The sequence below is a fragment of the Hyposmocoma kahamanoa genome, unplaced genomic scaffold (genome assembly GCF_003589595.1).
Source record: "Hyposmocoma kahamanoa isolate Upper Pololo Valley unplaced genomic scaffold, ASM358959v1 134, whole genome shotgun sequence".
Lineage (NCBI taxonomy): Eukaryota > Metazoa > Arthropoda > Insecta > Lepidoptera > Cosmopterigidae > Hyposmocoma > Hyposmocoma kahamanoa.
In genome coordinates, this window is record NW_020653477.1 from 2378907 (window position 1) to 2404462 (window position 25556).

Here is a 25556-nt window from a genome sequence, read left to right on the forward strand (position 1 = left end):
TGAAGGTTAACACACATTAGTCTGTGTATTTTGTGGTGGGTCTTACCTACTACGTCCTAACTGTTTTACAGATGGTCTTATAATGACACTTCACGTGGTTACAGCCTATGTCATTACCGGAGAGAATAGGTTAGTTATATTTACCTAAATTTCAACTAATGCACAAAGAGTTGATAAATACCTCCTTCTGAAATACCGGAATGATTAAAAGTAAAAAGCAAATAAATCGAAACAATGTAGCAATATACATCATAAATATAAAGAAAGGTTTCAGAGAGATTTACTATCCACTACATGTGTATTCCTTTATTCTCTCTGCTCATTGCTCATTGTTTTCATGGTGGTTAACATTTAATTTGTTTTGCCTATTTAACACATATAATGAAAATTTTATGAGCTTGGTGGTAACAAATACAGTACACCCTACGGGAGCGTCATCATTTACTTTCTGTTAGCGATAACTTCGATAAAATATCGTAAGCAGCGTGTACAGTGACGCCTAATGTGCGTTCTCCTTAATTTTGTTATATTAGAAATCTACAGGACTTTGCGTAACCAAGCCTGGGCAATATGTAGGTGACTGGGAATGATTTTATTATAATTTATATTTAAAAATGTCAAAATACCGAATTTTATGTTTTCAATAAAGTATTTTTTAATTTATTAAGACAGCACATTTGCCCAACCCCGTACACAAAGGACTTGCAAATATGCAGCAAAGTCATTACCGTTCAGAACGCGATCTCAGGTGAATAAATAAAAGTTATACTAATCCACAATGAACTAACCAGATGCACAATTAACTCATGTCGCTCATCATTATAGTTTTTTCTGGTGTTTATATAGAAAATAAAACAAAATAACTATAAAGAAATAACAGTAAAATTAACTTATTTAAGATATCTTTTCATAAACTTCATGTTGATGAAGGAAAAGTTGTTATGGAAATATCTAGACGACAAGTTGACTATTGCAGTTCACGCACGGTCACAGCTATACACGTCCAGTGTAAGTTGGCACACGGCAGTGTACAGTGCGTCGTGTGGTTGTTTGTAGATTTTATTTAAGTACTAAATATGATAGATACGTGACGGACTTTGAGGCAAAACACACGTATAAATACGCAATCAGAATTATATTAATACGAATCTCTTGAAGACAATCATGTTTTCAAATTAAATTCAATACATGACTAGCAGAGAAGATTGAAACACGTAAGATGTTATAAAATCTCCCCTCATTACAATAGATTGAACAGAAACAAGTGGAAAATTATGTTATACAATATGAGTTTACTGAGAATGGTTTTTTTCAAACACCATTGACAGAGGTGTGTTTACATTATGCTCATGAATTCTTAGCGCGATACATCATAGATTTACTGTTCGCTTTCACTAAGGATCAGTGTAAATCTACGCGTGTCACGGACGCGGTTTGCGCTAAACCGTTTTTCCAAAAACAGCTCACACGAACAAATATACCAACACATAAGTTGACTAACAATGAAACTTGGCCGTCCTCTATAGCCATAACACAAAAAAATGTCGGCTACGGGCCTTTAGAGCTTTGCGCCAAAAACAAAAATGCTTTTAAAAAAATACGGAAACTTTACCTACAGAATATCGTTCTGGGCCGTATACCAAAATAACATCGTAATAATTCCTGGCTAAGGTTGTTTTATGTCTCAAATACGTCCACTTCCCGCATTACACTTAATATTTATCAGTTGTCACACCATAGTTTATTAATTCACATTGTCCTTTGGAGTTTCGTCGTTGTCTATGGATTTTCGTTTAAGTTCATTGATGAAGTTTCGTCGAGACACGTGGTGTGTCAGACTTATGAAGGGTGGGCCACTAGTGTCATAATTTTCCATTTAAAAGTAAACCTTACGTCATTGACACAAGGTTTAGATTTGCTATATGGAAAATTGACTATTTATCTGTTTCTCGTTGTGTGTCAGACCGTTGGTCGCGTCACGTCGCGGATCAGACCAGGGTGCTGAGCTCGTGCGTGTCATGACTCAGGTCTATCGTTGCTGGAGGCACGCCTGGGGTCACCGCGCCTTCACCTGGAGGGGTGCTAGTTGGGGGCCTGGAAAAGACACATTGAAATATTAGGGCAGAATGAAGAAATTAAGGAGTACTCATTTTAGATCATAATTGAATACGAAGTCGTAACAAAAAACAGTGACATTTTCCTCTCTAGTGCCGATTTTTTTATTTCTACAAGCGCAGTTTAAAAGTATCCTAGCAAATTCTTTCGTTATGCTTGAAATAAGTAACAAATACGTTGATGAAAAATAATGATATGTGCCAGACATCGGGAAAAACAGTGATAAAGTGAGTGAAAAAAGAATGGATACATGCGTCACTCTAAAATACCCACCGAGTTGAAAATACCGGAATGATTAAAAAACAACAAGCAAAACGTCAAAACAAAAAGAATGTTCTTCCCGTCACTTGACAATCATAAACAATACTTACATCCAACTATTTGACTACTTTGGGGTCGTATTCCAGAACTCTACTCAATGCTCAAGTCAGGACTTGAGTATGATTTAAAGCACTGAAAATAATACTCAAGTACTTGCCATTAGGATCGGATTTCCAGTGCTAAATCATACTCAAGTCCTGACTTGAGCATTGAGTAGAGTTCTGGTATATGACCCGGAGTACCCCTTGGTGGCCTAACAGTTTACACGGGATGCAGAGGTGCTGGGTTCGATTCTCTGTAGGATAAATTTAGGAAAATAACTTTTCTAAATTGGTCTGGGGGTTCTGAGAAGTGTCTCACGAGTAAAATCCGTTGCTCTGATACTAATAATACCTACAGGGAATTTCCTAGTTTGAGACGGCAGTTGGTGCGCTTGTCTGGCACCATCGAGTATGTAACCAGAAATAGAGAGAATTCGAAACAGTTGTCGGGTGTCGTCAATTCATCATCATCATCATCAACTCATTTATATGTCCCACTGCTGGGCACCGGTCTCCTTTCAGACGAGGGTTTAGGCCATAGTCCGCCACGCTGGCCCAATGCGAGTTGGGGACTTCACACGTTCTTCGAGGATTGTGAACCTTCTTCAACGTGCAGTTTCAACACGATGTTTTCCTTCACCGAAAAGCTCATGATAAATTTGAAATCAATTTTCAAAAAAAATTGTCTTCAATTGTTCCACTTCAAATCGACTAGTTTATCTTGAGCATTGCGATAATAGACGAAAGTGGAAAAATTACATATTTAATTACCGATGAAACGTGATTCCGTTTGTTTTGTAATTAGATGTTTTGCTGTTTTTATATTTTTGGAATATACGGACGCTCACACGCAGGGTTGTTGGCGCTGTACTATTTCAGCTTTCTAATGTGTGATTTCAGCGCAAACGAGAGTTGATATTTAAAAGCGATATAAGGGGCATTTGCCTAATGAGTTGCCAGGGATGGACGATTTCGTCTCTATTTCTAGTTACATACTCAATGCGTGTCGCTTACCGCCAGGCGCACGACTTGTTCATCCCACTTGGTTTTAATAAAAATAAATTTGCGAGGATAAAATCTATAGGGCCCCTAAGTCTGCTAATTTTATACCAACACAGTTGTGTGTTAATAAAATGTCGGTGGCAAAATTTTTAACGTCAGCGGCTAGCTATCGAATTACTTTTTAAACGCGTTTTTTTTACGTTATAGATTAAAATTATGTACAGTAATATCCCGCTTTGCGCGATTTTTAATATTCGCGCTTAATTACCCCGCTTTAAACGGTTGCATTGATTTAACCAATTTGAACCCGTAGCTTCTCAGTTACTAAAAGTGCATTGTCAGAGGTAGTTCTTTCTTGGTAGGTCCTTTAATTTGTAATCAAATTGGTACTATCAGTAAATTGTAAAAGATATTTTTTGCGAACAATGACGCCACCGACAGAGAATAAAGAATAAGAGCACGGACGCCCCTCCCTAGTTTTAGATACCGCAACACGCCCCGCACATTGCCGGTCACATTGACTGAACGACAACAAGGCTGCCGGTGAGCCGTTTTCGCGCGAAGACGGCTTTGGTATTTGAATGTAGTTTTCATGTATTCATTACGAAACTTGTACGTTAACATAAAACATCATTTTAGGTTATTATTTATAATGGTCGTGAATTGTGCTGTGTACGGCTGTTTATCATCATTTTCCGAAAGATGAAACAAAGTAAGTAAAAAAAACTCGTGTCTGAGACTCATTCAGTTATTGTTTTCTTCTTTTATTTCTGCAGAGTAATGTATGTATGTACGAGTATAAAAAATACAGAATTATTATATCAATATAATGAGACGCCATGACTTCGCGAATTTTCTATTCGTATTGCCGATAAATATTACGTAGGTAGTGAATATATCTAATTATTAACTAAACTTGGACAAGCAATTTCAAATATCTTGGTTACCTTACTTAAAAAATATAACATTTTAAGTGCTTTTAATATATTTTTGAAATAAAGCTTCAATATTACTCTAGTTAGTGAATTAATGAAAAATATAACAATATATCGATATAAATGCCTAACAGACAAGTATAATTATTAAGATTCTATTAATAGAATCATAGATAACAGATTCGCGTTACAATTTTCGCTATTTTGCCGCTCCGACCACGTAACGTAATAGTGCATGAAAGTGATGGGTAACCCTGCAGCGTCGCGGCCGAGTGTTTCTCCGCTACACCTCGCTGATTGCCACTTTACGCACACATTTGCGCGTATGCAGATAGCGCCTTGCTGTATGTAGTAGTAGTAGGTAAATTATTTTCGACCGTTGTATGAACTGTCCGGGGTGTGCCACTGGCTCAGAAAGAAGAGCGTGAGAGCTTGAGTTTGGAGACGAAGATGAAAGTTTTAGAAAAGATGGATTCAAATTTTTATTGAATTGATAATCAATTCTTTTTATGTAAAATTACTTCACTAGTTTGTCATAGTTATTTATACAAATATCGAACACTTACAAGAAATTCCTTCGATCCGGCCGGATTCCAACAGACGTCTTCTAGCATACCGTGCCAGACGCTATACCAACTTAGCCCCGGTTCGAAAGATTTTTTCTGAGTGTTTTGATCTTTGTGTTAATAACTATAACAAACTAGTGGAGTAATTTCACATAAAAACAATTGAATATAAATTCAATAAAAATTTAAATACAGTGAATATCGACATCTCTAGCCGGGGCTGGTAGCTGTAAAGGTATCGAACTGAGTGACGAAATATCATAGATTTCTCATTAGATGGCGCTACGGCTAAACAGTCGTTGAAAAACCAAATACAAAGATACGACGCAAGCACAAAAACATTCGTGAGGTCCGCTGGTTCGTTCCGTGGCTTAGTTGGTATAACGTCTGGCATGGTATGCTAGAAGACGTCGTTTCGAATCCGGTCTGATCGAAGGTATTTTTTCTGAGTGTTCGATCTTTATATTAATAACTATAACAAAGATGGGCTCGTTCAAATAGCACTTTCGATACAATATTTAGCTTTTTATTTTATCACAACCCGTTCTATCACTAGGTCAAGTTAAAGACCTTAAGGCGACCAAAAAACAATAGCATAGCACCAGGCCGGCCATACAAAAAAAGAACAACATCGTTTTACGCGAATTTCGCTTAACGCGATTTTGTCCGGAACGCATCCCTCGCGTGAAGCGGTGTATTACTGTATAGTAATTAATTTCCATTGTAGTTCTAGTAAGCCAACATCGATCGTTAGTAATTGAATGAATTAATGTCATCACTGCCATTCTACTGGCACTTTATTGATATCCAACTGCCATTGCAACTAAATTTTCGCAGAATAACAAATAATTGCAATATAACGTCAGTGGAGTCTGAATAGAATTACAATGACAGGATGGTTTGGTTGGTCTCGAGAATTCCCACATGTACCGTATCGTATCTAGTTTGTACATTACACAATTGAGATTAAGTTAATTATACTGTGTACAATTCCGTTACAAAAACTCACTTCCATTGCTCACCTAATAATATAAGGTCCACCCTGCTGTAACAACGTGATAGGATGAGTGTAAGGCCCGGTCCCCATGCTATGAAAGCTCATATTTCCACCTAAATTATTATTTATATGTCCGTTGCTCAGTAGGACTCCATTCGATGTGTTTAAAGGCGTTGTCGTGTTGTTTATGTCACTTCTAAATGCTTTGACTAAGTTGGTTTTTTCTTTCTGCCATACGAAGACGTTGTGGACCATTGCGCAGCCGCAGAAGATTATGCCCACTCCGATAAATACTGAGGTGATTATCGCAGGCGTTGAATGGAATTGGATGAATGTGTACAGTATTATCCCTGAAATAGAAGGGAATGAAACATTTTAATAACATTTTTAAAACACGCTGGCTGTCATTTATGTCGTAACTAACGCACATGAAAGCAAATACTGTCGTAACTCAAAATTGTGGAATTGAGAAAGCAATTTGAAAATTAAAAAAAATACTGATTGGATCTTATTGGGATTAATGTGATTATTTTTATTTATACATAATACTTAATTGTCCATTTATAAACGAGTTTATATGTATTGGTTTCATTCGGTTTTTTTTTATTAAGGCGTCCTCTCAAGTTGACAATTTTGAGTTACGACAGTATTTGATTTCGTGTGCACTAAGGTTGAGTTATATTGGATCTCAGATTTTTGTAATCTGAGTATTGGAAACCTTTAGCGAAGTGAATACCGAATCCATGAGGATTTCTTCACGATATTTCCCTTTACTGTTAAAAGACTTAACGCCCAGTTACACGAGAAGAAAGTTTTGCGCGCGGCCGCCGCGCGTCGACCGCACAGTTACCATGCCCTCATGCACATTAATGGCGAATCTGAATCCTATTTATTATGCAACAACATTTAAATTTCTCTCAATAAAATTACCGCGCGGGCCGCCACGTAGACCAAATTCTAGCCAGGCTTGCGTACCCGAAACGCTCATTTAAATTAAAACGTAAAAGCTAAACAAATAGAGCGTATTTTGCCATGACAGTAAGACGCACGCGGTCACTGCGCGGCAGCAACGCGGACTCCGTTCGGCGACCGCGCGGAGTGAGCGTGTTGAAATTCGTGTCGAATTAATGCTCCCTAAGGATATGAAACTATTTTTCCGGATTTAAGTCACGTATATTTGTTTTTCAAACAAACCGACGACGCTTCGGGCCCTATACAGGTTGTTTTAATTTATTCTAATTTCCATTGTTAATTAATAATAATTTTAATTTAATAAACATTCATATTGTTACAATAAAATAATTTGTAAAACAATGTAGCGTAAATTGGAATGTTTCTTTGTAACTATAGTGAAAAAATTGGGTGGTTTGCAATATATTAGACATAACTGGTTGATGACCGCCTCAGACAACCGTGACCATGGGACCTGTAAAGGGCCCGAAACGTCAGCTAGTTTGAATAAACAAATATACGCGATTTAAATCCGGAAAAATAGTTTCATTTCATATGTGTAACAATCGCGAAAACCTAAAAACTCGATATATTAAAAGACTTGACAATTCATACTATACATGCTGTCACAATATTTCGGTAAACCGCAAAATAATATGTTATGTGTAATTTTCAACACAGATTTTGATTTCAAAAACAGATTGCTTAATATTTAAGTATTTCACCGTACCTGTTAAAAATACTGGTATTGATATAAAAAAACCTCCGACCGCGCACACCCTCGTGATTGCAGACTTCTGCAGGTACTTGTTTGACCTGAAAATAACGGATAAACATGTATTAATTAATTGTAACCATATTGAAACATAAGTACATAAATTAAGTGCACAAGGCGTTTTAAGTTCATTGAATGTCACGATGTATGACCACCAAAATGGCGGCAGAAATAGGTAAGGCAGTACAGTAGTAGCAGAAAAGCTCCTTGTGAAAGAGTTGTTCAGGGTAGTACTGCCACCATACCTGTTCATGCCGCCAAGCAGTAATGTCATGATTACTGTATTCCGGTTTTGAAGGGTAAGGGTGCTGGTGAAACTTCATGGAACTTGTCAACTTATATCTCAGGGTGACGGGCGCAGTGGCAGTGCCCCTCAGATGTTTGCGATTTAAAGCTATGAGTGTCACTACAACTGTTACAGACAGGCGTGTAGCTAACCACCAGGCGCACGTTATTGTTCGTCCCGTCACTAGATATCATAAAAAAATTCATTGGACTAACTCTTTCATAAGGCGCTCTACTGATACTAAATTTTAAATTTGCCTCCATAAACTCACATCACTACATCGTCGTTGATATCATCATAAGCCCAAATATAGTGCAATATATAAGGAGAGTGTTTAACCCATTTTAGTCCTTGCTGTAGGTGCTATACATTCAAGATATTTGTTTCAAGCCGAAGTTACGTAGGAAAATGTTTTTGTATCATTGTTAAGCCGCAAATATTGCCCTAACGAAACCTTCTGGCCAATTAGCGGCTGAGAAATCCGAGAAACTTTGTGAAATATATTATACCTCTTATTTGCGACACGACTATGTGTTTTGTTTGGTTTAACATTTTACATTGCTATTTCTAAAGTGTATTTGGCGTAGTCTTTTAAAAATGTTTGTGTATAATAAACGCCACGGTCATATTATTTTTTAGTTCATAGTAATTTATATATTATATCCACAGGTACAAACATATGCAAACATATTATTCGACTGTTTGTACAATTTTCAACAAAGAATTTTGACTATTCATACTCTAGCTGCGGCGATTACACACTATATAAGGTGCTAATGAATTAGGTAGGACAATTTTTAGAGTCGCCAGTTTTCATCACAATTATCAATTTAAAATAGCAATCAAAGACTTTTCATGCAATTTTCAAAATAGAATAAAAATACTCTTTAATACACACAAAAAAAATTAAAACAGACAAAAGATAACAATAGTGTTGATTTACGTTCGAGGTGAACGCCTACAAATAAAAAATATGTTATTAATAATATCCAAACCTAATCATCACACGTGCATTTAGAAGGAAATGAAGAAATATGACACTAAACAGTATTGTTAACACTGGTGTGTTTAGTATTTAAGTTGTTTTTTTTTATCTCTAACATAGATATCGCGATTTTAATTATTACTTCAATGTAATTTTTTTTCGTTTATCTATTAGGTACTTACAAAAGTTAAAATTAAATGAAACGTAACTCTAACATTAATATAAATTATCAAGCTATAACACAATTTACAATAACAAAAAGTTACACAAGCTCACAGCAAGGAAATCACATAATTATAATTAATTTAGTAGTTGGCTCTAAAAAATAAAAGAATCAATACCTAATTTTTTAGCACCGTGTATTTAGCAGAAAAACACGCTCCCGAAACAATCCTCAAGATTCCTTCACATTGATCTTAAATCTTTGCGGATACGAGTTGTACGTAATCGATGAAACGAGTCGATTCGAAACTCGTTCGAAGTAACGGATTCTACACCTGTTCACGGTGCAGAGCGGTGGCTCGGGACGATAAACCTCGATGTAGAGTTTGTGATTTGGTGCTTATAAATTGGGGACATTCAATCCACTTCAACATGAAAGGATTTAACTTAGATTTTTGAACGAAAATAATTCATAATTCATTTATTTGTGAAAACTCGGGGTACATGGAAGTTGACACTTTTTTTTATGATAACTAGAGACGAACAAATCGTGCGCCTAGTGGAAAGCGACACGTCTGTCTATAATAGTTGCAGTTTCACCCAGGACTTTAAAATGCAAAGATCTGACGGGCACCAACGCTGCGCCCGTCACGCTCAAACATAATGTTGACAAGTCCCATGTACCTGTAATTTCACCAGCACCCTTCTAAACCGGAACGCAGTAATGCTCACATTAGTGCCTGGCGGTAGAAATAAGTAAAGTGGCAGTACTTCCCTGGGCAACTCTTTCAGAAGGAGCTCTACTACTTCTAGTTTCACTGTATCCGGCGAAACGTTAGGCATACAATCATTTATTCACATGTGTATTACGCATTTCAACATGACTTCAAGAGACTAAACCATACACAAAAAAACATACATGTTTTTCCAATAGTATCACATGGCCGTGCGCACATGGATTTAATAAAACGTAAACTAATTTAAACGCGGTGATAGTTCGACATGGGTCAATTATAATTTTATTTACGTAGTTCGATTCCGAATTCCAATATCTATGTTTTTGTATAAACCATTTATTTATGTCAAATTTATAAATTACGTCCTTTATTGTAGTAAGGTTCAATTTACATTAACGTGGAACGTAATTGAAGTGTATATTTCTAACGAAATTGTATGTAGCATAATTAGATTTATGTTATTAAATTTTGTAACGTACAAACTAGATTTTAGTACAATTATTAATACAAAGATCGAACACGAACACTCAGAAAAGGTTTCTTCGATCCGGCTGGATTCGAATATGCGTCTTCAAGCATATCGTGCCAGACGAATTAGATTTTAGTAACTGTAGAGCTCCTATTTCTATCGCCAAACAGTAATGCTCACATAATATATCAGGGTGACGTGTCATATGACGGATGTAGTCGCGAAGATTAAAATCGCAAAGATCTTAGGGGCACTACCCCTATGCGATATCTTTGCGATTTAAAGTTCTGGATGGCACTGCAACTGTTACGGGTAGACGTGTTGCTTATCATCAGGCGCACGACTTGTTTGTCCCGTTGCTTGGTATCATATAAAATTCCTGAGATATACTAAACAAAATCTACTAAAAAAAAAAATTGCTTATTAAATTATGTTCAAGCAAAACTTCCATCGTTAATCATTCAACTTGAGTATCATATGCGGTGGAGAGATTTAAGAATAGGTAGTTGCCATTTTTTGTGACATCAGTGCGTCTACCATTTTTTTTAGCGATCTTAATTTTCTTTTCTAGATTTTAATTTCACTTGAGACTACAATGACAGTTATCGCTAGGGACCGCGTAAAATGTTTGTATACACAATGTTGTTTCTTCTTGTGACCGCTAGGGCGTACAAAATTGTGAAGTAATTTACGCAGATTTAATAACTCAGTAATTTAAACGTGGTAATGGGTCAATTTTATTCATTGCGAAATGTAACTTTTAAGTTTTTAAGTTTAATTTAATTTACAATATCATATTTCATTTATTTTGTAAGGATAATATGTTACGTAACCTAGAACCATAGAACTTAAGTCTTGCATACTACGCGCAGTCACCGTTACAGCCACCTCTAATACAAACTGGTCTTGCAACTCGGGTAGCTACCATGTCACTGACATTGGATTCAGGCACTTCTTACATCAGTTACAAATATCGACCGTATTTATTCATTGAAATTTTTCTAGTCAAATAAATAATATGTTAAAATTAAGAAACTAAATTTGAGTACTAAATAACAGTGTCAAGTTGTTTTGCATGCACAATTCGGTTAATATACCATTTTAGATCTCAATATTTAGATATTAACATTTACTTTATATTTTTCTTTGTGTCAAGATTGGTTACTTTATTGAAGCTGACATTGGTTTCGTAGATTAAAGATATAAAAGAAAATGCCCTTATGAAATTGATTATAAGATACTAGACTATACAGATGTTTGCTACCCGGCTTATCATTCACCAAGCTCAATAAATTGTATCGGCTCCAAAATATGTTTGTAAGGTTCGTCTACGGACTTCGTAAATTTGACAATGTCTCCCAATTTCGCGCGTAGAGATCTTCACATTCTTTCCCTACTTTCCACTCTTCTACACTCTGCCGTCCTCTTCGCTCATCTTATACTGTCATACTAGACAAGCTCTCTTATACCTCCAACTTTTATTCCAACTCTTTTACCGTCTTCTCATCTTCAGACTGTGGAATTCCTTCTGAATCTATTCAACGATCCCCTTCTCTTGATTCCTTCAAACATCGTGCCCAAAGATCATTTCTTTTTTCTTCAAAAGTATACAAGTATTTAATAATATTATTTATTTATTTTTACGTTTTTTTGTATGTATATATCTATCTACGTATATGTTTTTATTAGTACTTGTTATGTAGTGTATTTATGATGACATTCTCTGATTGCACACCTTTTCCATATGTCAAATTTGTATCCTAAGGTTGCCTGAAAGAAATTGATACATAGCTATGAGGACGCATAATGCACATTAATTAACTATTTTTATACGTGATTAACTGTTTTGTGTTGTCACTGCACTTTTATGTGCAATAAAGAATATTTCATTCATTAATAAGTCAAGCGTACAGTTCGGCAATTGCAAATGTACATTCTATGTATAAACGTTAACAATCTATCTCCAAAAGAGAAGCATATAAATTTTTGTTTTTTTTTTACGTTTTACTTAAATTACTCTGCTTTTTACGTATTTTAACTTGACCTATTGTTTTTTTACAGTCTTTAACCTTTTATTTTTATGTACCTTATAATATAATAAAAATAATAAAAAAATGTAAAATATAATATAATTTTTCTACTACTCCTGTACTTTAAATCTATCAATTATAATTTCATAAACCATATCATAAAGGCACTCTTTTTAATTCTGAATCAAAATGTCTATGGTACTCGGTACCGAACTGAAATTTATTTATTACACTATCTATTTATTTATTACATATTTCATTATAGTTCTGAACACATTACTATAAGGCTCAACTCACATTGGCGCAGTGAGGCGTCAGACGCCAACCACACTGCGATCCGGGCGCACTAATGCGAGTGTCGTCGCGCGTCGCCAGGCGTTACAGTTGAAAAACAGGACGCGGCGCGACACGCTTCGACTCTGCGCCAGTGTGACTTGAGCCTAATGAGTTTCAAAAAAAGAACGTCGTTCTTTTCTAATTAAAATATCAATTAGGATGCTACTCAAACGCTATACTGCCTCCTGATAGGTTAAATTGACCTAAAAGTCTTGCAACCGGGCCTTTGTTTTGTAGCGTTTGTTTTTATTTTGGCTTTCGTCTAAATATATGGAAGAGGCTGTGTGGTGGAACCTTTGCCTACCCTAATAAATGGGATTGTTAACAAAATATACAATAACACCTCCGTTAAAAAATGCCAAAACGCTATATTCTTTTAAACTAATGTGTAAACAATATCTCCTGTCTGTGCAGAAATCGAGTAGCAAATGGTCGGTGGTTAAATCCGTTGGCAACACTAAATAAGCAAATACAATTTTAGAATGTTTTCTGTTTTTAATTACAATTTTTTTTAAATTTTGATACATTTTACATATAGTGCAACACAGACAGCCTCTATTAATTGCTTGGTGTTAAGTATACACTTCGCTTGCCGGTCTGATGCAGCAAGCCTGAAAATCAGCAATGCTGTGTCTTCATCATTTTTGTCCACATTTCGGTTCTTTTGTTTTAATTGTACGGTTATGTTTATTTACGTGTTTTGTGGATGAATAAATGTCTCTTTATTTTCTGTTTATTTTATTAAATATTGGTTTTGTCTCATTATTTTATTTACGCGTAGAAAAAGTATTGTATGCAATAATTACATAATTAGGTCTTAAAATCTCGTACTTAAGCTCGTACCTACTTAGGCCATGAGGCTAGAATTATAGAGTTCATTTCAACTCTTAAGTGTAATACCGTTGTCCGTACTTACATCACTAAGTCATGATTACTACAAAACCCGAGTGGTCGTGTTTATTGGCACCTTAAGCGAACTGGTCTCGCGAGCTAAATAACTGGCATGTCACTGACACTAAACCTTATGACTGTAATTTTATCTTACACTCATTCATTAGAAATACAAGTAAAGTTATAATCTCAGTTATCTAGTCCCATTCACTTGTCGCTTTAGTGCTTATATCTATGAAGTACGGACAACGGTACATCCAATTTTACACTTAAAAGTTTAATCCTATACCACTTGCTATAGTCTTAACAATCATTGTCAGCATTTCGATACCTCCAGCAAATGCTACGATACCTTTGTTTTTAAGTCATTTTCTGTTCTTTTTGTAAACAGCCATATTTATTTACTAATGTTATGCTCCCTGAATTTTGTAAAAAAAATAAAGAAACAAAAAACAAAATTCCAAAAAAACATGAAAACGAATTTTGCGAAAAAAAAGAAAAGGAAACTGCTAACAAATGGACTGCATGTCAGCAAGTAATGCGTGCGGTCGTGACCAATTACATGCAGTCGTGACTTCGACTGCATCCAGTCGTAACTTTGACTGCAAGCGACGGCTGCAGTCATGTGAACGATAGTCCAAGAATCAAAAGCAGCAATTGACATTCTTAAGAGGTTATATGATTTTTTATTGTATCTGGAACCACCTGATTTTTTTCAGTAACGGCATTAGGTAACGATTATATGAAAGTTTAATCAACATAATGGTAAAACAAAAACACGATTTGTGAAACTTTTCTCAACGGTCATTTCACGTTGGCACAATGCTAATAGCACCTTTGTTTACATTTTTGATCGCAAATACCACCACAGAGTATAGTCAGGATTACGAACGTGAGTTTGTTGACAAATTATTATATTAAAATGGATGATTTCGACAGTGATATGTTATCTAACTTTACATTTTATTAATAAGAAGTAAAGTTAGCATTTGTAAATAAAGTTCTGATACAGTGAGAAGGTACAAGTAACATCTGCGCTACCATTTCGACTTCAAAAAATACATTGGCCTCCCGAGTTTGGCGCGCGGTGATAACTGCTTCCCGTCAGTATCGACTGCAAGCAGTCTATTTCGGCTGCATGCAGTTATACATAATATCGACTTTGCTTATGCAATCTGTCTGGTAGCAACCAAAGGGGTGAGCGCGCAGTAGCTCAGTTTGCTGCTTGACTGTACAGCAGAACAATATTTTTTTATGTTTTGGAGATATTTCGGATTAGTAGTGTCCACTGTCTGGTTCTCATTTCTGTTTGACATTTGCCGTGAAATGTCATGCCCCTACATTATTTTCAAAATCGTGTTGTACGAGTATGTACCATTCATCGCTGTATATAGTTTACTGTTACTACATTAATTTAATAACCAAATTATCAAGTAACCTGGGTAGAAATGTTGGTAATACAAAGAAGTAGTTGTATTAACGGTTTTCCCATTTGCGAGGCAACGGCGCGTCATGCTCGAATGCATTTGAGGGTGAAGGGGTGACGCCACAGAAAGTGGTTAATTTTCATAAACAGGTACAGTCTCTGACTCAGCGCTATACTAGCCACTAATGCGTGAGCAAGAGTTTTTTAACTTATGGTTAAGATTGTACGGTAAGGGATTTTTAACAAGTGGTTTTTGAAAAATGGTGTATGGTACGAATAGGTGTTTACTCGTTAGGGTGAACGGTGGGGTGGATAATTTAAACGGTGAAGTAGCATTTTTTATTATTTCTTTTTCATTTTTTATTACATTAATGGATTGCTTGTTTACTAGTTTGAGTTACTATGAACAACGGTTTTAGTTGGAAATGAAACTTTTTCTGATATACGCGATATTTGTTTTTGCTGTCCCAGGTTTGATTCCCTTGCCGGTAGAAATATTTGCATGGCCTACATTTATTTCTCTCGTGAGTTTGGGTGAAATTTGTGGTTGTCTATGTGTGTGTCCATGACACCCGCGATACAGTTCCCTAGTGCGGGGCTATAAGTGCGTGTGCGTTATTATTATTACTCCAAAAACTCTGTGGATATTGTGGAGTATATACGGGTGAAAGCCAAAGCTACGAGTACCATGAGGGTCGAGCAGTTGCGGTCCCGCCACAATGTGAATTTTAATTAATTTGTGGTGGGAGTTCCAAATCAGCATCTGTCGACCTTCGTGAAAGAGGAGTTTTGGCCGAATAGTGTCATGTTTCCACGTTTCCGATGACAGTTATCGGACACCCACATTGCGTCACACGTCATAGTCCATTCGTGTAAATACATAGTGTTTTATTAAATTAATATGTATGTTAGTCTATATAATATAAATTAAAAAATAGACAATTTACCAAACCAATAGCCGTTTGTTATTCTAGTTACATGGACATGGCAACACTGTGATCTGGAGCGTAGTATAATCTGTGGAGATTGAAAAACGATAGTAATAGAATCAGGTCCTGTCCATCTGTAATTACATTTAAACGCCCTTTGTTTCAGACGTGCCTACTATAAAAAAATAAAAAATTTTAATTAATAATTTTTAGTTTTAATTAATAAAGAATTTGATTAAAATCTCACGTCTTGGCTACCTTAACACCTAGCCTATAAGTATGGAAAACTACTTTTGAAATAGTCACAAAAATCTCATTTTTTCCGGGATTTTCGAGACCTGACCCTTTCGAAGCTGTCAAGCGGAAAATATTAATCGCGTTGTCGTACATACTTAGTTCTAGTACCCCGACCGAAACTCCAGTCTGTAGGTCATCCGTAGTGGCAAAACGGTCGTAACTACGTACCCATTTCGTACTTCGAGAGTAGAGCCCCAGTTGCAGTGTCAATCAAAGCTTTAAATCGTAATGATCTGAGATACACTGTCACTGCGCCCGCAACCGTGAGACATAAACTTGACACTTCCAATGTGCCTTTAGTATCACCATCACGCCCACCCTTAACAACCGGAACGCAGTAAAAAACGGCTAGTTTCGTTTGCAAAATGTTGATAGTATAAAAATTATACAATTAATATTTACAGCCCAATAGCCGCAAGCATAAAATTCAAAATCAGTGAATTACCACACAAACTCAACTCAACGCAAGTCAAGTGCGAAGGTTATAGTGGTTAGGTTGTGAGAATGGTGAGATTGCATCTGTGCGCTGCACTGCATGACACTGGAATCTTATCAACGATCGGAATGCGTGTTGACTTTTCAAGTTAAACGATCTTTTAAAGGGCAGTTCTGCTGTGCGTTCCATATAAACGAAGTTTGATTCAGTTATCCACCAATCAAAGTTGAGAATTACATATTAAGATTATGTAACACTATAACAAACCTTTTCAGGTTTAAGAATGCCAAGATTGGTAGCAGTAGAGCACTTTGTAAAAGAGTTCGTCCAGGGATTTCTGCCACTTTACCTATTCCTGTCGCCAAGCTGTAATCGGCAAGTGTCCTCAGTATGCTGTTGGGGCTTTCCAGCCTTCTGAGTGTTACTGATGCAATTATTTTACGCATTAGAGCATAAAAACAGTCAGCGTGTGCTTCCGCAAACATACCACATGCATTGCAGTATCTGGGCAATCCCAAATGCACCCTCAATATGACATTATATAAGACGCGATGAATTTTGTATTTTATTAACTATTATTGTTTATATTTAATTTATAAGGTTGACTAAGGCGTTGTACTACGCCTATAGTATAAAATATTATTTAAATAGCTACTTTATGTCTAATTCTTATTTATTAAATATAAACATCACTATTTTATATTCTCATTTTTTGTTCCTCTAATTGTGCCTGTTTGTGCATCAACATATGTACTACATAAAAGTTATAAACGAAAAGGCTTTGTCGCCTTATAAGGTGTAGATTACGGACTGCACATGAGTGTGCTTTCAATGTCTCAATCGTAAATTAGACTTAAAAGGGTGTTGCTACATCTCGTGTAATAAAATCGTGGCAAAATAATGTTTCCGATATATGTTTAGGTATATTTATTTACCAAAACGACATTTCTACAAGTTTTGAAAGTCTATCTACTAGGGCTTTTAATCTCGTTGCATTTCAGCATCCCGGGAAAAAATAACCGTGTCTCGGTGCGGTCTTGAAAATACCGGAAAAAACGAGACTTTCGAGACTATTTCAAAAGTAGGCTCTATACTTATAGGCTACGCATTTAGGCAGTCGAAGTTTTTCTGCCAACGAACTATTTCCACCGCCAAGCAGTAATGTGAGCATTACTGCGTTCTGGTTCTGAAGGGTGAAACTACAGGCAAATGGGATTCTGAGTGGTACTGCAACTGTTATGGATAGGCGTATCACTTAATTGTGGCTGAACGGTTATCATGCTGATCTGTCACGCAGAGGTTTAGGGTTCGATTCCCGGGCCGGGAGAAATATTTATACGGCCTACATTTATATCTAGAGCTTCCCTAATGCGGGACTATGAGTGTGTATGTTATTTATTTCATTTACCACCAGGCGCAGGACTTGATCGTCCCGTCAATTTATATCATTGAAAAAAACATGAGATTTTAATCAAGTTCTTTGTTAAGACGTTATAAAATTAAAAACTATTCATGGAAGTTTACATATATTTGTACATGTGTCATAGGTGAGCTAACTGGGTTCAAGGAGTTACAAAATAATTTTCATTAACATTAATTTCTGCAAAGTAACGCCAGAATCTGTTAATTGGTTACAAGGAAGTCTTAAAAAGACATGCCGCGCCATCAATAATAAAGTGATGTAATCCGAATTCGTAATTCGTATTTTTTGAGAAACTTATGTACATAAAAACGTATTATTATGTGGTACCAGCCGTTTGGTTAATAAGACAAAAGTCTAATTTTTAAATTGTTTGTCACCTTATGGCTGAAAAGGGCGTTTTAAAAAAGAATTTATTATTATTACAATAAAAGTCATTTAATTCGGATCAAACACCTTACACGACTGAAGTACAAAAAAATACAATGAAAAATAGAAAAGCATTACGTTACATAAATATAAACAGTAAACTAATTCGCCATAGGTGAGAGTAAGCTTCTTTTACCAGGCTTTACGCCATGGTAACTGTCAGCTTCCCAAAAATATTATATTTCGAATATCGTCACTTTATATTTTTTATGATATCAAGCAACGGGACGAACAAGTCGTGCGCCTGGTGGTAAGCGACACGCCTATCCATGACAGATGCAATGCTCCTCAAAGCTTTAAATCGCAAATATCTGAGGGCCACTGCCACTGCGCTCGTCACCCTGAGACATAAGTTGACTAGACCCATGTGCCTGTAATTTCACCAACACCCTTAGCCTTTAAAACCAAAACGCAGTAATCTGATCATTACTGCTTAGCTGCATGTAAGGTGGCAGTACTTCCTTGGACAAAATCATTTCCAAGGAACTGTAGTACTACTAAAATATTTATTATTTAATTTATTATTTAGGTTGCCATTTGATATCGCACATGACAACTAACATAGTATTATCTCAAAATGGCTTTAAATTATATTAATATTACCTATTTAGTTTCAAAGCGACAGTGCTGGTCTGTCACTTTGAAATTAAATCGTATATGAATGACACGTCATTATAGCGAAATTTTGCAAATAAATTATTAATATAACGCAATTTTGGAGTAAAATATAATATAACGCAATTTTTGAGATAATACCATTGACTAACAATTATATGGACGTCGTGTCCGCGCTAAAAAGTGTCCGAACTTATAGGGCGTTAAAATCGTATACAGAGCGTCATTCACGCTTTAGTCTTCGTTTGTTCGACTGACAGCGAAGCAAGCAAAATTAGAGAGTACTGCGATGACATTACAATTTAAATTCAACGTTTTAGCTTTTTCATATTCCTTTACATGTCACTACGTTTAAATAGGTTGACTTGGGTCATTTTTTTCTTGGTTTTTGTATTAGACCCGTCGTCCATTTATTTGTAAGTCAATGGAGAATACTATGTTAGTTGTCAAGTGCCATATGTCTCACCCGCCTAGAGAACACTCTGAATCACAATTTTACTCTTGTGTTTCAACAAATTCGATCAAATCTGTTTGGTGAACAAAGAACAAAGTTAATTTATAAAAATTAATCGACTCACCTACACATTCTATTTGATTTAACTAAGTCGTCAAAAGCGTTAAGCGAAACGCCGTTTAGCCAAAATTGTATTAAAATCAGTGTAGGTCTCTAGGCCAGATTCCTTATAAGGAAACAAAGGAATAAAATATACTTTTCAAGTATGGTGTTGTTTACGTTGTTTCAATGTCGTAGCTTAAAAACTTATTAGAGATTGTTATTTTAATTTAATGTATTTTCAAAGAGGAAGTTATTCGTTATGCCAATATATATATATATTTCGAGCCACCTTGCATTTTTAGTGTTAAAAGCCCTAAGCTTAAAAAATATTAATGCAATTTTGAAGCTGGTTTACTAAACGTCATTTCCGTATGTCCTTGATTTTGTGAAACCAGGGAAAAACGAGTTTAAGTGTCACAAGTCTTGAATTCACCTTTGTCAAATGAAACTCTAATAAAGAAATTTTGAAAATAAAACAGTGGCTTATCGGAAAAAAATGTCTATTCAGTAACTGTATTGCCTCCAAGAGCGTTGACAACGGCCGCCATACGATTTGGCATATAATTAATTAACGTCAATATGAAGTGCTGTGGAATGTTCTCCCATTCTTCCTCAATGGCAACTTTCAACTCCGGTAAGGTTTGCAGGGTTGGTGGTGAGCTCCAACACGCGTCTTTAGCTCGTCCCATAAATGTACTATTGGGTTCATATCCGGGCTTCGTGCTGGTCATTGCATGGTAGTACTACCGACGTCATGAAGGTATTCCGTGACGACTCTTGCAATATGCGTTCTTGTGATGTCATGCATGAGAATAAAATCTCGGCCTACAACGCCAGCCTATGGCATTACATGAATTTCGACGCACTGGCGAATGTATCTGTTGGCATTTAATGGTGGCAGTGCGGCCCCGTCACAACCTCTAGCGCAGTTTTGCCTTCGGTGAACATTCCTCCCCAGACTATCCATGAACCCCCGCCACAGCTCACTTTCTCTTCAATGCAACACTGCACAAAACGCTCTCCTTGTCTTCGGTAGATCTTGTTCCTTCCATCATTACCATAGATCATAATCTTAGTTTCATCAGAGAAGAGTACCTGGCTCCACTGACGTGGAGTCCAATGCAAATGTTCTCGTGCAAATCGGAGTCGCGCCATTCGATGAGCTCGTGTCAATTTAGACCCGTTCTCTGGCTTATGTGGAGTTAGACCACGTTCCTTAAGTCTCCTTCTCACAGTTCTAGTGCTAACAGCCACTCCATGAAAATCTCGAACCTGTTCTTGGATCTGTACTGAAGTCAGTTGACGATTTCGTAAGCTCGTCGTGAAGACAAATCGATCTTGCCTTTCCGTTGTCACTCGAAATCGTGGCCTTCCTTGACGGCGAACATAGCCGCCGCGCCAGTCTCTAAGTACCGATGGTGTAACCTTTGCACAGCGGAACGACTGATATGCAGTTGTGTACTTGCATTGCGCTGATTAAGTCCAGACTGCAAAAGTGCCACAGCTTGTGCGGCTACTTCAGGCGCGGTGTTCATAATTCCTTCGAGAAATTTGGTTAAAGTTAGAGGAAAAACAATGTAATACTCCTTTATTGTTAAATAAAACAATTTAAAAAAAAATTGAAAGTATTTCGTTTTGACTTGCACCTTACGCTCCCTTATTTCTTTAAAAACTGACGCGACTTACAAATTGTCTCAACGCACCATAATAACGGGGGAACCTGCCAACATTAAAAAGTGCATAAAAACTTTATTTTATTTATTTCTCCCACATTTATTTCTCCCATGAGTTTGGGTGTAATTTGTGGTTGTCGATGTATGTATCCATGGCATCCGACATACAGACTTTCCCTATTGGGGGCTATGAGCGTGTGCGTAAACAAAAATATTATATGCCTAACAACGGCGGCTGAATATTAAAGAATATTCAAATTTTATGTTAAAGGTAGGCAAGAAATGCTTCAATTCCAGGCATTTTCCGTCCTATATCTTCCTACTAATTAAAAACTATATTTTAGTAACAGTAAAAGCTCGTTCTGAAAGAGTTCGTGTAGGAAAGTACTGCCACCATACTTATATCTACCACCAAGCAGTAATGTGAGCATTACTACGCTCCAGTTTGTAAGGATATGGGTTCCGTTGAAACTACAGACGCACAGGATTTGTTAACTTTACTCTCGATCTATTTATATATTTTATCTATGCGATTTAAAGCTCAGACTGACACTGCAATAACTTTTATTACGTCTATTTGCCAAGTTATATTGAAATGGGTTACCGGAAAGTGCGCGAAACCGGATTCATCCCCTAGTTTACCGCCCTCAGAGGTGGAATATGTTCTTCAAATTTAAATGGGACGAATACTGACGTGCTGTTTTTAAAAAAAAAAGAATCATCATAATCGGTTCACAAAGTTATTACGTAACATAAATACAAAAATAATACTGTCGAATTCAGAACCTCCTCCTTTTTTTACAGACGGTTAAAAACGTTCTCGTTCTGTTTAAGTAAGCAGCAAGTGTGTATATCTAAGCTAATATAATCTTATTAGCTCTGAATTTGAGATCCTTCTTTTTTTGAAACCGGTTAAAAATAATGAGTAGACGTTTACTACCAAGCGCACGCTTTATTACCATCGTCACTTATGTCCACTTGCACTAAATTTAAGTATGTCTTAAATCAATACTTAAATTGATAAGATTCTCTTAACACATAGTATTAAGGAGTGTCTTTTGCATTGCAAGCTTTGGTTTAAGACGTACTTAAGTTTAGTGCAAGATGGACATTAGTATAATAAACAATACTATAATAATGATACACTAAGTTCGAGAGTAAATATCTCAAGCCTGGTACAGACTATACAAGTAATTTAGGCGTGTGACAAGTAATCTAGTAATTAAACGTTTACCAACTTACCAAAAAGCGTTCATGTATAGTATTTCAAAATTATCACACAACGCAACAAACTAATAAAGTTTCTAAAATAGCCAATGTGTGATAAAAGGAAAAAGAAGAAGAGGTGAACTAGATCCTGCAATTCTAATTCACTCATGTTGTATATATATTTCTCAATAAACTTTATAGTTGTATTTGCTCCAACGGAACGACATTTTAGCGACAGTTAATGAGTTTGACCAAATCAATAGGTTCGCACTTGTTTAGTGGATAAATAACGATGCACTGAAGCGTAATGGGCGTTACTCGATCGAAAATATAGAATAAAATGGATTGACCAGACTATTTAGTCTTATTAACTACTATCTTCGCTCCCACGGAACATTTTTTTATAGCAGCTATTGAACTCAACTAAATAAGCAGGTTCGCACTTTTTTAGTGGATAAAACACGATGCAGTGACGCGTAATGCATTACTCGCCCGAAAATATAAAATAAAATGGATCAACTCGACTAAATCTCTTATCCAACTGAAATTTTATTGTTTAGTTTCTAAGTTACTCGTCACTTGGCAAAATTTCTAACATAGTCTGAACCAGGCTTTAAGTTAATTCGATAGGAATAGTGTTACATCTGTGGACCTACACCTCCACGTATTTTACTTATAAAAATAAAACTATCGTTATATAGTATTAAATAATGACAATTATGCAAATCATTGTTGTATTTAAATCAATGAGATAAGATTAAGTTATCACACGTTCCATCGTTGGTATATTGCCGCCATTTTTGTTCATCAGCTGACGGGGACCGGTTCTCGACACAAATACCGAAGTCACAGGTACGTTCTTACAAATTTATATAGCTTATAGTAGAAGCCACGTATAATTTTAGTACTCGTATGGTAACTACAAACATTTCTTCGTGAAATTGCATTTTGTAAGCGAAATGGCGGGAAGCAAACGCCATTGTTCATTACCCGCGCTCAAGTATGGCCTCTTTGTATTTTTTATTTGTAGATTATGTTATACAGCCTTATCGTGAAAGCCACATTGATTGGAATGTAGGCTATCTAGGTAGCACTAGGTCAAAAGGTAAGGCCTTACTTTCTCTGTTCATTGTGCACGGTTACTAGAAATATAGAAATATACATCGCTTTATAACATTAAAGTGTGAAAGCACGAGTATCGAAAATTAGAAAAAAAAACACGAAATTGATTCTATAGCCATGAAAAATCGTAAAACAAGAAGTGTAGGAAATTTTATCGACTGTTACGAATCGCCAATCTTTGTTTTTACCTCACTATAGCGAATTGGGTTTGAGTTTCGATTTAAAAGTTTATTTTGTAATAGTCTATTTTATCTTCCATACTTATTACGTAATGCGGGTTATACAACTTAAATGTTGTTACTTTTTATGATCATTGCAAAGTAAATTGTATTGTGATGGTACTTGACAGTTTTACTTTAAACAATAAAAATTTGAACATCTGTTAATAATAATGTAGTAATAATAGTGAATGTCAAATAATGGTGTGAATTAACTTTCTATCTATTCCCTCTAGCATTAATACGATGTATAATAATGTCAGTACAGAGAGTACTAAAAAACCAACCTCAAAAGTACATGGAATTAAATCTATTTGCCAAGTTTTATTGACATCGCGATCGTTTACCGGAAAGTGCGCGAAACGGGATACATCCCCTAGTTTTCCACCCTTTGAAGTGGAATATTTATTTCAAATTTAAATGGGACCACTACCGAGGTGCTCTCTTTCCAACAAAAAGGAACCATCAAAATCGGTTCGCTTTTAATGTATACAAAAAAATACAGTCGATACTCTCCTCCTTTTTTGAAGTCGGTTAAAAATAAACTGCCTGTTCTTGTCATCTTCACAATTCATGTAAGGGGTAATATATACGCTTCTATAATTAGAAACCGGGTTTGATATTCAAAATTTGCCATTCACAAGGTTTAAAATTATAGTGAAACAAAAACTTTATAAATAAAGGTTTATTATACAGCTTCTCTGCACTTGGATGACAATCCGTGGTAGTGACCCGTTTAAATCTTGCAGCGTCTCTTGACCTATGATGTTTGAAATAACTATTGTACACATTGTACATGATAAATGTGTACAATATCAATCTTTGTATACCCGGATTTGTAAAGTTTAGGTTAAGTTACGATGAAACTGTCATGTACTTTGTATAAAAGTTTCTAAATAAATAAAGATTAAAAAAAAAAAATCTTTGTATATATACAAAGAGTAAACCTTAGAGTTTCGTGTTATTCTTCTCAAAGGAATCTTTATTACAAATGAGCAGTAGAGTTTAAACAATATGACGATTTCAAGTGTACTTTTCGTACCTATGGTAATTGAGCATACGTATGATATCATGGCCTATGATACAAAGATAATGACTTTGATTTAACATGAGTACCAGAGCAACGAAGTTCAACGAGATCAAACCAATTTAAAACAAAAAACAAATTAAAAAAGTTGTCATACTGGAAATCGATTCTCTTCCTCTAGCGTCAGTGTTAACTGTTGGACCACACAGGTTGTCAAATAATATACTCGTAATTAACTCGGGATATCGAGTTCTTAGTTAGCCGCGACTGCTGCTTTGAAAATGATATAAAAAAGGTATAATTATTATAAAACTCTCCCTATCACAATACATAATACTCAACCCAAAAAGGCTTACATAACTACAGACAATTTTAATAATCGACATGAACTTTAACAAAATGATTTGTGATTTATGGCGACGTCTTCTCGTTTCAATAATTTTGATGGGAGTGTCGACGGATAGAATCATCGAGTATATAACCAGAAACAGAGACGAAATGTCATTTAATTTGTTTGAAAATTATTCTGCCGTAATATTGTCGGGTGTCGTCAATTGTTTTACCTCAAATCGACAAGTTTAACTTAAGCGTTGCTGTAAT

At 35.9% G+C, this 25556-nt stretch overlaps 1 protein-coding gene across 3 annotated transcripts in view; it reads right to left on the reverse strand.

Moving 5' to 3' along the window:
- Nucleotides 1-1941: 1941 nt before the first annotated feature.
- Nucleotides 1942-25556, reverse strand: part of LOC113240369 — a 64585-nt gene continuing 40970 nt past the window's right edge. For all 3 annotated transcript variants that reach the window (XM_026477650.1, XM_026477649.1, XM_026477648.1), the window contains 3 exons: nucleotides 7659-7744; nucleotides 6003-6327; nucleotides 1942-2094 (listed from right to left, as the gene is read on the reverse strand). In XM_026477650.1, the coding sequence (XP_026333435.1) occupies nucleotides 1989-2094; nucleotides 6003-6327; nucleotides 7659-7744 (517 nt within the window). In that variant the 3' untranslated portion in view covers nucleotides 1942-1988. The remainder of the gene's footprint in view (nucleotides 2095-6002; nucleotides 6328-7658; nucleotides 7745-25556) is intronic.